General features: G+C 39.3%; 1 protein-coding gene across 1 annotated transcript; it reads right to left on the bottom strand.

Annotated features, from left to right (window-relative positions):
• Positions 1 to 321: 321 nt before the first annotated feature.
• LOC100557679 (cholinesterase) lies at positions 322 to 6569 on the bottom strand. Its single transcript, XM_003217928.4, has 3 exons — positions 4892 to 6569; positions 2686 to 2840; positions 322 to 2349 (listed from the first exon to the last, which is right to left on the bottom strand). Exons 1-3 carry the CDS (start codon positions 6379 to 6381, stop codon positions 2207 to 2209), a joined length of 1788 nt encoding a protein of 595 aa, XP_003217976.3. The 5' UTR covers positions 6382 to 6569; the 3' UTR covers positions 322 to 2206.
• Positions 6570 to 14456: the final 7887 nt, after the last annotated feature.

Here is a 14456-nt window from a genome sequence, read left to right as displayed (position 1 = left end):
AAAAAAATGGGCGGGGGGGGGGGGGTCGAAACTTTTTTTAGCGAATCATGAAGAATAATTCCATAACGCAAAATGATACAGAAATCAGATTCCATCGATAAACTTCAGTGGACACCCATGGGAATTTGGTTAACCAGTTAAAATTCATAAGTAAACCAGGTTTTTTAAAAAACCTGAAACATTTCAAGGGGGGGGGGGGGTTGAACCCCTTGGCTACAGCCCTGGTCTCACATACATACACACATGCACACGCACACACATAAAGGAACTGATATTATGTGATCTGGGAGACTGCAGGAGGGACATCCTTATTTATTCAGTCATCTCCGTTCCCAGGAGCTTATGTAAATAGGTGGCACTGGGAAAACGAATGCCTTCATATTACATTTGATACAAGTTTAGACTTTTAGGAATTGATACAGTATACAATCAATAAAAGTTACATCATTTTGTACATTTATTATATTTGGTTTCGGGTACAGTTACTGCTGGGTTCTTCCGGAGCCTCCAGTGGTTTCAGTATTGCAGAACTTTGAAAGAGCGGAGTTTGTGCAAAAAAAATAAAAATAAAGTCATATCTCTTACATGGAGTCTCTCTGAAAGTCCAGATCAATTTAGGGAGGGGGGGGGGGGGGTGCCATGGCTCGACAAGAGAATGATCTTGTCGGTGATGATTGATGTGAGGTGGTTAATTGAGACACCTACAGCTCTCCGTCTCAATTCTCCCCTTCCGTTCAGCAACTTAGCATCTGCTTAGAAGCACGAACAAATAAACATGCATAGCTGCCTGCCGATCCTGGCGGTAATAGGCTTTATTTACAACTATATACATAAGTGCAGCCGGAGCTGCTCGCAAACATGTCTCTTCAACAGCAGGATTAATGTTTGCAGAACTTTTACTTGTCATTTAATTTAGCCTTAGCTCAACTTAGATATTTTTCTAATTGCCAATATTGGTGCTTCTATTTTGGTTTGTGTGTTTTGCATAGTATTTCATAGTTATGTGTTTTTAACTGTTGTTCCCCACCTTGAGGAGGGTAAAAGAAGGACTACATATTGATCTCAGTGCTTAAGCAAATAGCATAGAGGCAGCAACCAAGGTATGATGCCATTGTTTTATAAATTTTCAGTATCTGATTTGAGATATTGCTTAACTAGATAGTGAGAGGATTCAGCTGTAAAGTCCAGGCCTATTTATCTGGACTTTAATCCACAGCATAGTTGTAGTTCAACAGTAAGTATCGTAACTCTCACACAGGAAATCTAAATACCTCTTGGGTCTACAAATGCCTACATTCCTTAGAACATGATAATTGTGTTTGAAATATATATACAATTACATATATATCTCTATACCTATAGCTATCAGCATTCATATGGAATTAAAAATCTTGTGACGGGTGACCTTTACAAAATTCATCTACCCCAGCTAGATATCTTTGACTTATTTGGACAACAACGAGATTCCCCCACCCAGTAGTGAATAGGAGGAAATGAGGTTATCCCCAGTTATGCTTACAGTAAACCTATGTATAAGTTTTTCTCATAAAGAGGCCTAGGTCCCTTTATGAGTACGTGCACTGGTTAGAGATTTTGATTTAAAAAAACAAACATGGCAATAGCTTGTAGAAAGAACTAAATGTAATGGTAGGAATTCAACTGTAAGATAAGATAGTAATTCTGTACTGATCTAGCCTAGTTATATCTTAAAAGATCCTGCGAGTACTCATGGGAAGAGGAAGAGATGGAGAAACACCCATAAGAGTCAGATTACATCAGAGAAGAGTCAGGATAGAAAGACCTACAAACTCATAAGATGGGGCTTACTTCGGGCGCATATGCCAGTTCTGCACCTAGTTGACCATGGAGCACACCGACTCCCAACTCATGATGCAAAGGAACTCCCTGTGGGGCTTCGTGGCTAAATTAGCACAGAACTATGTATGCCACCGTGGCATACACGGCAACAGAAGGAATAGGGGAAAGATGCAACCCCCCCCCCCCCCATGGAATTGGCTTAAAGGTAAGCCAGGCAATGTGGGGCATGGAACAATAGGTTTCCCACACCCTGTGACAGTGGTCGCCGGATTCACCATGATGTATGGCGATTCCGGTAGCCTGTGTGAAGAGGTCAACTATCTCACCATATTACTACTGTACATTCTTTTAGCACTCTTTCATTTTATTTAGTATTTGACTATTGAAATTAGTCAGTTGGACATTTAGAAAGATCTTTGTCACCATTCCTAACACGTGAAGAGTCACAGGTATCCAGGTTTTCCTGATGCTTTTTCATGACAGTCCCTGCTAGTGAGGACTGGTCTCCGGCATCATTATTTTCTGATTTCTCTGCAAAAAAAGGGGGGAAAGGAATGGATATTAATGAGAACTTCTCCAAGTATGGCTAAATAACTAAGAAGACTTTGAATGGAAGAGGAATCCGAAAGAAGACACAGATTCTGGAAAACAAGTGTAAGCAATATGTGGATGCATCCCAAATCAGCAGCATAGATAGTGATAGTTGATAAAATTCATGAATCCCCTCTCCTACTCATGAACATGGAACTGATGAACACATATGACAATTAGATTAAAGTGAAAGCTGATCCAACACAAACTAAACTTATTAGAAACACCATGACATTGCCCACAGAGGTATCCAACATAAGATAAAAAGTTACTCACTTGGACTTGCAGTATGTGTTTTAAAAAGATTGCAGTGTCGAGCAGGCGATACTGGCATAACTTGGGCTGGCTCAGTGCTAAGGTGGAAGAAGTTCTGCAGCGTAGCATTATAGAGTGGCCACTCCACTTCTTTCTTCTCTGATCCTGTGGGTTTCCTATGGAGGAAATAACAATATATTTATAACCAGCAGGCTGTGGTGTTGCATGTAAACTCTGGAAGAAATGATACAAGAGATTACGAAGTTTGGAGGTTCCTTTAGCTTTGAACAAGGAACAACAGGGAGTGCACAATTTAAGTCAATAAAGTTATTCTGGATGTAAACAAAACATGAGGGAGGGAATCAAGATAATTTTTTCTTCCTCTCATGACCCAATGCAGTCTGATTGCCTGCTGTGGCAACATGTAGTACATAGAAAAGATTGCCTTTGGCATGATCCAACATACTTCATTTTATGTTCTCACTAATATGCAATATGTCCTCAATCAAGTCAACACATTTGAATGTCATGTAACCTGATTGCTCAATATGCAAGTCAGGACATGAGTCATGGGAGGGTTTGATCAATGATGGCTATTAATCAATGTGGTTGGCTAGCCAACTCTTACGACCTCATCACATGGACAAAATTGCCTGTCCAATGACAGTTCAACCTCACTTCAGGCACGGAGCCCACCGGATCCTATTACACAATGTAGATCTATTTCCAGTGGGGATCCATGCCTGAAGTGAGGTTGAACTGTCATTCGAGGCAGCACCAGGACCACTGGAGGTTTCAATAGAGGAGAACTGAGAGAAGCCAGGTTGCAATGCTTCCCACCGTAGGATGAGGCAAGGGGCAATACTGAGCTATGGGTTCCTCACACCGGATTCATCATGATCCATGGTGAATCCAACCCCCCTATCGCTGGCTTACTGACCTCAATGTGATGCGATCATTATCATCACTAAAGTTAATCAGTTGAGCAACAGAATTGGAAAAGATCACAAGGGCTATCCAGTCCAACTCCAATCTGTCATTCAGGAACATAAAATCAGAGTCCTGACAGATGGCCATCCAGACTCCTCCTAAAAACCTTAAGAGAAGGAAATTCCACCACACTCCCAAGCAATATATTCCACTGTTGAACAGATCAGGAAGTTCTTCCTAATATTTAGGTGGAAACTCTTTTCCTGCAATTTGAATCTCCTACTTCATGTCCAATCTGAAGAGCAGGGAACAAGAAGCTTGTCCCCTCCTCAATGTGATGTCCTTTTAAATATTTAAAGATGACTTTTATATCCCTGCTCAGCCTTCATTTTACCAAGTTAAACCTTCACAGCTCCCTAACCCTTACATGTGATAATCCTCTGATATGGATCTAGAAATGCTCTGCTAACATCAGACTTTGCCTGCATGCAAATAGAACTTTTTTGCAGGTCCTTGCATGAGACAACCCCTACTATCACTACTTGTCATCATCATCAAAAATCATCTTGAACTCTGCCTCCCAGCAATTCAAACAAATCATGATGATTAGGAATTGCAATTCAACAACTGCATAGTTCGCATCCCCATAAATAAATGTGGGTGACAACCTGCAACAGATGGAGTCCATAAAAAACTGTTAAATACAACTTGAGTTTCCCTTATTTAGAAGGATTGACCCAAGAAGTTTTTTGATGTCATTTTTTTCCAGATTTTGGAATAACTGCATTTTAAAAAATAATTTTGAGCATGAAACAAAGTTTGTGTGCACTGAACCATCATCCAATGTGGACAATTTTCGCATATGGAATGTTTCTGATTTTGGAATTCCAAATAAGGGATAGACAACTTGTAAATTAAAATTCTGTTTCTTAAGATATCCTATGCAGGAAATAATGTCAGAGAAGAAAATAGAAATTGTTATTGGAATGACCCTTGACTTTGATTTTTAGATTATGTGATTTTGATGTTTAAATTAATATATTTTAACTCTATGTTTTAATGTTAATGTTATTGTATTTTTATGATTCAATTAATAGTTTATTTTATTATTGTTGTGTAGGCAATGAATTTTGCCATAATATGTTTGGGAACCACTTTGAGTCCCCTATCCGGGGTGATAAAAGCAGTATACAAGTGAAGTAAATAAATAAATAAAACAAAATAATGTGCATTCTGCTAGTCAGATTGAACTAACTTTCTGAATAAAACAGGATAATGAGAAAGTCAAATGTCTTACCCAGTTCTGGCGAACTCCGCCCAATATTGCATTATCCTACGGCTAAGTGCTGCCTCGGCCTCTGTGTAGGTTTTGTTGGCCTCCAATGCTGCCTTAAAACTTCCAAACACATAAATGAGTTCAGCTCCATGGGTTGCGTTTGCCCACTCAGGCCAGACAGTGCCAGAAGTGTGATGCGTAAAATAGTAAACATACACAGGACTCCCAGCTTTTCTGATCTTGGCAGCAAATTCAGTTGCAGGGCATACAAATAAATAATCACCCAAGGATTGCACCAAGGCTGAACGGTACTTTGCTGGCCCATGACTCTCTTCACTGTACTTGAGAGCCACGGCCTGAATTTCTTCTTCAGTTGCATTTTGCAATGCACTTCTTAATACTTTTAGAAATTGTTCATGATTGATTAGGCTGTGATTGCTTCCAGGAAAAATAAAAATCAACAAGGAAGCTGCTTCATCTGAGTTGACACCAGTCAGAATTGGCTTGGTCTGCACATGCTGGGAGTCTAAAAGACTCTGGGGATCATCAGTCAAAAATTCCCCATCTGTTGTTGGTATGAAGGGGAGACACATAAGAAACTTACTTTTCAGTACCAGCAATGTTTCATACGGAGGAAATTCCATTGCATTTTTCCCCCGAAGACAGTTTACTATCTCATTTTCATTACCTTCTCCACATCCCAGAAGTTGGCTAAGCTCAAGGGATTTATTCTTGGCCTGCTCAGGACTTGCCCAAGCCCAAATAGCATTGGGAGCGCCACTCTGAAGCACAGCTTGGGCAAAAAGGGACTCACTTTTGGGTGAGAGGAGGTGAAGACCCACAGAGGCTGCTCCAGAACTCTGACCAAAAATTATCACTCGCTTTGGATCTCCACCAAAGGCAGCTGCATTCTGCCTGATCCAGGTCAGGGCTAGGTGTTGGTCCCACAGACCCATGTTTCCTGGGACAGCTGGTGGCAAGGAAAGGAAGCCCAGAGCCCCCAGGCGGTAATTCATGGAGGCCACAATGACATTCTGAGTCACAGCTAAGGAAGACCCATTGTACAAGTCCAGGGAACTTGTACCTGAAATAAATCCCCCTCCGTGTATCCAGACAAGGATGGGAATTGGTACAGAGGGTTGCGGATGAGGCACCCAGATGTTGAGAAAGAGGCAATCTTCTGACAGGGGCCTATTAGGATTCACCATTTTTGCCTCAGGTGTTTGAGAAAGAACTGACTGAGGACAGGCATTTCCAAAGTCAGTGGCCTCAAAGATTTGACTCCATGGTTGATGTGGAAGAGGCTTCTGGAATCGCAGTCTCCCCAAGGGAGGCTCAGCATAGGGGATGCCAAGATAAGCTCTCACAGAGCCAGAGCCAACGGTGAGAGATTTGCCCTTGACAGGGCCACTGCTGGTGTCCACCACAAGGTCATCTTTGGAGGCAGTATTGGAGGTCAGTGAAAACAGGATGAAGAAGAAGCATGATATGGAAGAGGCAAGACCAAGCATTGCAGTCACTGGAAGGAAAAAGTCCTAAGTCAGTTAACAGGAAATACAAAGGAGGCCCTCTTCCATTTTCACTCAACGGCTGGCCATATTATATTCACGTCAACAACCCCAGTATATTTGTATCTTTTTAAAAAATAAGCTCTGCTCAATGGCATACTGCTCATGCTCTAGAACAGGGGTCCTCAAACTTTTAAAGTGGAGGGCCGGTTCATGGTCCCTCAGATTGTTGAGGGGCTGAATTATCATTTGAAAAAAAAAATGAACAAATTCCTATGCACACTGCACACGTCTTATTTGTAGTACAAAAAACCCCAACAACAATCATTTATTTATTTATTTATTTGCTAAATTTATACTCCACTCTCTCTCACCCCAAAGGGGACTCAGAACGGCTTACAAGTTGTATGTACATACAATATATTATATTATTAGCATAGCACAATATTAGCATTATATATTACTATATTGTACTATACCACTGTACCATATTATTATTAGTAATATTACATTTAATATATAATATATAATTAATATTATTATATTATACAATATTATTACATTGTATTAATATTATTATTAGCCACCCTGAGTCCCCTACTGGGTGGGAAGGGCGGGGTAGAAATACCGTAATAAATAAATATTATATTGTATTACATTATAATATTATTATCAATATTATATGTATACACAATATATTATATTATTACCATAGCACAATATTAGTAAATGAATGAACAATACAATATTTAAAAATAAAAACCATTTTAACCAATATAAACCTATCAGGATTTCAATGGGAAGTGTGGGCCTGCCTCTGCCCAATGAGATAGTCAAGTTAAGTAGGATTGTTGTTGTTGTGTGCCTTCAAGTCATTTCAGATTTTTGGCAAGCCTAAGTCTAAAACTTAGGGCGGGGGCCGAGTAAATGACCTTGGAGGGCCGCATCCGGCCCCCGGGCCTTAGTTTGGGGACCCCTGCTCTAGAAGGATGTTTCAATCCTTGAACTCTGAGCACTTTGGAAATATGCTCTGGTTCTGTGTTACAGTCCATACTTGTATACTTTCTAGACTGTTGCATTGAATATTACACTTAAATATCTATGCAAAGATCTATTGTTTTTTGGAGTCGATATATAGACACAGGAGGTGAAAAAAAAGAAGCAACAGGAGGAAGGGAAAGAGGTCAACTGCTCCTTGGGTGGCAAAATGAGATTGTTGCTCTTCCAAATGAGAATACTGCCCCCCTCCCCCCAAATTTTTTCCAAATTTTACAATAGCAGAGAACATATGAAAGTGGTTCAATAATGGGAACATGAAATAGCTGACACTCACAACAACAAATTGCACAATTCTTCTGGTTACATTTAAAAGGGGGGATGGTGATCAAAGTGCAATGCATGGGTTCAGAGGAGTTATCTATAAGATATTGTGCTAAACGGAAAACATGATCTGTATTTTGAGAGTGCTATTATGTGTATTGTGTGCAATAAGATATATGGCTATGTTGATGTGTTCTTGCTTTCTACTAGGATGGGATTGTGACCCCAGAAAACACTCTTAGACCATTGTGCAATAAAGTCCTCAGAGAAAGAAAGGAGCAAAATGCTCCCTGGAATGATGGATCAAATCAATCCAAACTTCTGCATCAATTCCTGTAGGGATGGCTGCTGTTGCCAAAAGCATTTCCTGGCCACATCCACTAAGCAGACACGTCCTGTCTGTACCATTTTATAAATCTGTCAAACCTTTTAGAAATTTTAGGATGAACTGGCTTTCACTCTAACACAGTCAGCACTCCATAATATCCTCACCTCCACCCCCTTTTGGAAACAAGCTCCACAAATGTTCCTTGAGAATAAACTCCACTGAACTCAAGAGGACTCAACTGGTTGGAAGCAAACATTCATGAATACACTTTCAAAATTACTGTGTAAAATTTAGATTCGATTGGTAGATTGTATGAGCCAGGGTTGGGCTCATGCAAAAAACAAAAAACAAAAAACACACACACACACAAAAAAACAACCAAAAAAACCCAATTACAGTAATCTGAAAGATGCTACCAAATTTCTTTTTTATGTAAAAAATCCCTCTTCCCTCTTTTTAACCAAGACAGGAGGGCTTTCATACCCAAATCCACAGAGTGGTGAGCCTGAGCTTATTGAGAAACCTTGCAAACATTGAATATTAGGCTGCAGTTCTGCTGTTCTGCAGTTCTCCACAATAGCTATGCCGCTTAACTAAACAATCAGGAATTAATGAAAGAAAATTGAAAAATACCTGCTTAAGCCCACTAATAACGATAAATCAGGAATTAATGGAAGGAAATTTGGATTTACCTGCTTACGCCCACAAACAGCCTGCTGGTTAATTGTCTTGTTCAAGAGATTGTGGCCAATTCCCACTCTTCTGAACATTTCCCCCTTTAAGTAGTATTGCCACATCGATATTTCTCATAACTGGTAAATGTCTTACTATGTCAATCAGTTCAGATATATATTGTTTTGGACCATTCTGAGGAAGGAAATGCAGCTTTAAAGCAGTTTAACTGTCATAATTGGCCTTCCTTAAAGGAATTGTGTGGGTTAAATTTTGCTGAGATTGCAGAAATAATATGTAATTTCTATCACCACAGTAACTCATGCAGTATAGTGGACCCTCTGGTTTAATTTTAGTATTCCCCATGGGTACCAAAAAGGCAATGCCTGGAACGTGGATCGTTCAGTATGTTTGCATTCATGTCATCACCATTTTATAATATGGGATATGACGATTGAAAGATAGATTGAATTCATAGATCTGGAGCCCACAGATCTAGAATGTCCACTATACACACGTTAGAGAAACAGGATTCTTTGGGAAGGAGTAATGAATTTCCATCTACACAATTTACTTTCACGGAGAGCCAGCTTATGTGGTGGTGGTGATGATGATGATGATGATGATGGTGATGATGATGATACTTTATTTATACCCTGCCACCATCTCTCGGGGCGGTTTACAAAGCACTCAAAGGTGCAACATACAAAATACAAAAATTGCAGAAACAATAACACAAAACAATAACAGCCAATATAAACATCTCACTTCATAAAACCTCTTGGTAAAAATAAAAAAAATACAGCAATAGCTGCAGATATAAAACAACAGTAGTTAATCTAGTAATGTAAAGTGCTTAGTGACAGCTATGGGTCTTCACATATTTATGAAAGGTATCTAAATATGGTCGAAGGCTTGTCGAAACAACCATGTCTTCAGTTGTGATGCCCGGGTTAGATTATTTGTAACGCTATTTATTAGGGAAAAGTTGTTGTTTGTTTTTGGATGTTATGCATGGTTCCATTAGATGTAAGGATATAGGTAAACCACCACTTCCATCATCCCAGCCCCCTCCCATCCACCCCAACACTGCCAACAGTTAAAGTTGGTCATGATGGTCATGTGTACCTAGTTTGGACCAGATCCATCATCGGTGGGGTATGCAGTGGTATCTGGATGAACTGCAGCTCCCATTATCCTGGTCTAAACACACACCCCCAACCCCAGCTGGACTTAGGGTTGGTCATGATGAGTGTGTGCACCAAGTTTGGTTCAGATCCATTGTCAGTATGGTTCACAGTGGTCTCCGGATGTGGGTGAACTGCAATTCCCATCACCCATGGTAACTCCCCAACCCCTCCAGTATTTTATGTTAATCATATTGGGTATGTCTGCCAAGTTTGGTCCAGATCCGTTGTTTGCAGGAGTTACAGGGCTTTCTGGGAGTGGGAGCCACCTTGGAAAATAGATAAGTTGTCAGACCTACTTCACTTATATATATTTTGATAGATATATGTGTCAGGGTAATTGATGCCAGATAGCATGTACGTACAACTTCCAGCACTAGTGGAATATCATTACTATATTTCTAAGACTCTCTCATAACAGAAGAATCCAACTGTATTGAAAAAAAAACTTAATAAAAGAGAAGCTAAACATTAGTCTTTATTGTAAAAAAAACTGATATTTTCATCTACAGTGGGCTATTCAGAGTCTTTGAGATGTCCTTTGTGGGAGCGTTAAAGATGATGATGACGATGATGATGATGATGATGATGATGATGATGATGATGACAATAAAGATTATTTGTTATCTACCTCTCCTCAAGGCTTGAGATATAAAACATAAAAACATAGAAGCCCATTCAAAATACTTGTATTGAAAGACATAAACATAAGAGGATGGGGTTTGTTTTTTTTTTGGCAGAAGTTAAACAGAAATGAGGTTCAGAGATTTGATTTCAGTTCAGTTCAGTTCAGTTCAGTTCAGTACTTGAGCAATTCCTGATTACTCAACCAGTTGCCCAAGTTTTTACTACACAAGACTTGAGATCAATGTGGGCATGTTGCCACAGGAAAACAAAATGAGGACATTGCCTCACGCAGTTAGAATGTTGCCCTGCCATGAAGGTTTCCTACAATTTACAACATTGCAGTAACTTAAATCTGCAGCTGAGCATTTAGAAATAGAGTTTGGGTATCCAAAGAAGAGAAGCAGGAAAAGTTACCAAAAGGAATGCAAACATACATAAAATGTTTTAGGTATGAATGATTCTGGGTTCTAGGTGTGAAAGATTTTTAATGTTTCAATCTCTGCGTTGCTATAAATTTAGTAATAGAAATAAAATGTCATGCTAGGAGGCAAAATTATTATTTGAAATGGCAATGCCTTATTTTATCTCCATCCCTAAGAACTCTGAGATTCTAGCATCAAACAGTGAACAACAACACTATCACAGGGCCCTTCCACACAGCCATATAAACCAGAATATCAAGGCAGATAATCCACAATATCTGCTTTGGACTGGATCATCTGAGTCCACACTGCCATATAATCCAGTTCAATGTGGATTTTATATTGCTGTGTGGAAGGGGCCCCAACTGCATGGATTTAGAACCAAGCTATCTAAATCTCATGCTGCCCGCTGTCTGGGATGGAGCTGATTGGAGCCACATACTGTTTGATGCTAGAGTCTCAGTGTTCTTAGGGATGGAGATAAAATAAGGCATTGCCATTTCAAATAATAATTTTGCCTCCTAGCATGACATTTTATTTCTATTACCAAATTTGTAGCAACGCAGAGAAATTTTGAATTACCAATGTTTCCGTATACGTATACAAAGATGGGAACAATGTAAATAACTTGTGTTTCATAATCTTATAATCTTAGCCTGAAGGTAATTGTATACAATATTTAATATTATGCATATAGAAGGTGTTTGTTTATTCATACAGTTTTACATGCCAAGAAGTGGTAAGGAATTAATTTCTGCACTCAGTTATGATTCCTCCTTCTCATCTGCTTGGCACTGTATACACCAGGGGTCCCCAAACTTTTGAAGCAGAGGGCCGGTCCACAAGCCTTCAGACTGTTGAGGGGCCGAATTATCATTTGAAAAAAACAAAACAAATTCCTATGCATACTGCACATGTCTTATTTGTAGTACAACAACAACAACAACAAAGCAATACAATATTTAAAAATGAAAACAATTTTAACCAACATAAACCTATCAGGATTTCAGTGGAAAGTGTGGGCCTGCTACTGGCCAATGAGATAGTCAAGTTAATTAGGATTGTTGTTGTTGTTGTTGTGTGCCTTCAAGTCATGTCAGACTTTGGCCGAACCTAAGTCTAAAATTAATTATTTATTTACTGCATTTATTTACTACATTTATATCCCACCCTTCTCATCCCGAAGGGGACTCAGAGCAGCTGTATGTACATACAATATATTATATTATTAGCATAACACAATATTAGCATTATATATTACTATATTGAACTATACCACTATACTATTATATAATATGTAACATATAACATATAATTAATATTATTATATGGTATTACTATTAGTATTATATTGCATAACATAATATTATTATCAATATTAAATGTATATACAATATATTATATTATTAAAACTGATGTAAAATATTATATTATAAAACTGAGAGCGGGGGCCAGGTAAATGACCTTGGAGGGCCGCATCCGGGCCCCGGGCCTAAGTTTGGGGACTCCTGGTATACACTATATGCAGATACGTTTATACTGTCATGTCACTCTTTATCTGTACAGGCTGGGTCACAAAGATCTCCCATATTTGAAGGGGGGAATGTGTCAGCTGTAGTGGATGTAGAGTGGTGGTGTAGGTCTAATTCAGTAGATTAGGCCCTGCTGTTTTCAGTTCCCATCATTAGTTGGACCAGTGAACATTGGTGCTTTGTTGTTCAAGCGTATTATGAAAACAACCATTCTGTGATAACAATGCAGAAAGCATTCCATACACGTTTTGCACTCGGCCAAAATGCAGCTCTACCATGATTTTGCTATGGATTTCTACTGAAAATAAAATCCCTGACAAATGTAGGACCATTAGAGCACCAGAAAATGGGAAAGCAGTAAGAGCATCCACTCAAGAATCATCAAGACATTCTGTTCATAAGTATACAATGGTACTGATGATATCAAGTTGGAATTTGAGGAGGATTCTGCATTTTAATTTAAATCTGCATCCTTACCAAATTAAAGTCCCCGGTGGTGCAGTGGGTTAAACCACTGAGCTGCTGAACTTGCTGACTGAAAGGTCGGCGGTTCAAATCCAGGGAGGAAAGAGGGCTTTTTACCACTTGAAGGTTTCAACAGACATTTCTCCATTTCATTAAGAGAACAGTTGTTTTCGTTTCCAACAATGCCAAATATGTTCACTTTCTATGCCGTTCTTACAGTGGATAACTCTGCTACTTTTATGGCCTTCTTTGGAAGCTTTTAAACAGAGACTGGATGGCCATCTGTTGGGGGGTGCTTTGATTGTGCTTTTCCAGCATGGCAAGGGGTTGGACTGGATGGCCCATGCATTCTCTTCCAACTTTATGATTCCATGATCTACATGTTTTTTCATCCTGTTAAGCTCTCTGAAAGTATGTATCCATTCTTGTTCCTGTATGATAAACTGTTAGTTAATCACTATGTTGAGATAGAGGAACATTGGACAGATTGGGGGGAGACATCCATCTCTCATATAATGAGTCAAAGAACATTATTTTATTAAGTACAGAAAGAAAGGAGGCTACTGAGGGCATTATGGGATTTGTATGTATTCTGTAAGGATCAAGTCTTCATCGTGCCATTTTGAATCACAGATACACTTACCTCAAAAAAGGTCACAACTTGTTTGCAAGATTCCAGATTATTTTGCAATGTATGTTTTGTAAACTTCAAAGTCTGCCTCAACAATCGTTACTGTCCTCTGTTAACCCCTTTGTGGTTATCCTATAACAGTGGTTCTCAACCTGTGGGTCTCCAGGTGCTTTGGCCTACAACTCCCAGAAATCCCAGCCAGTTTACCAGCTGTTAGGATTTCTGGGAGTTGAAGGCCAAAAACATCTGGGGACCCACAGGTTGAGAACCATTGTTATAGAATAGCATTTTGCATTTTATAAAAAAGAAAATCAGAACAGAGTATCAGTGATCAGTAAGCAGTAAGCATGCTGTTACTGGTGTAGCTTTTCATTTTTCAAAAGGAAAAATAAAGTAGCTGGCTTCACCCGGGAAAGAAACAGCTCTGCCTTTAACACAGAATTTTAGATTCCAAAACAAAGGCTAAAAGTTTTTATACCTTCTTTCTTCTCAACATTCAAAGGTTTTGTGGCAGGTCACTTTAAAAAATGGTATCACCTGGGAATGATGTGGCCCTCCCTATGGTGTTAGATTGCAGTGCCCAATAGCCATCAGTAACGCATGCTGGGAGTTATAGTCCAAGAACATCTGGACAGCACAACACTGGATTATATGGCAATGTAGACTCATCTCATTATATGGCAGAATCCAATCAACCAGAACTCATTCCAACCAGACAGATGTCAATGACAAGAGGTTTGCCACATGAACATTATTCACATTTGGACTGTTCAAAATCCAGGAAATTATCAGGACTGATTCAATGATGTCTCCATAAGGTAGAGTAAATTCTGCAATATTCTTCTGACTGGGAGAATGTTTTTGCAAATTGTGATGGCACGCCCGAGCCTTTAG

The sequence above is a fragment of the Anolis carolinensis genome, chromosome 2 (genome assembly GCF_035594765.1).
Source record: "Anolis carolinensis isolate JA03-04 chromosome 2, rAnoCar3.1.pri, whole genome shotgun sequence".
NCBI lineage: Eukaryota > Metazoa > Chordata > Lepidosauria > Squamata > Dactyloidae > Anolis > Anolis carolinensis.
The sequence above is the reverse complement of the archived record's forward strand: the minus strand, read 5'-3'. Positions and strand labels throughout refer to the sequence as shown.

Coding starts and splice junctions, on each gene's coding strand:
- LOC100557679 (XM_003217928.4), bottom strand. CDS start 6,381: ATGCTTGGTCTTGCCTCTTCCATATCATGCTTCTTCTTCATCCTGTTT. Junction 2,841..4,891: donor GCGGAGTTCGCCAGAACTGG/GTAAGACATTTG, acceptor TTTCCTCCATAG/GAAACCCACAGGATCAGAGA. Junction 2,350..2,685: donor AACACATACTGCAAGTCCAA/GTGAGTAACTTT, acceptor CTTTTTTTGCAG/AGAAATCAGAAAATAATGAT.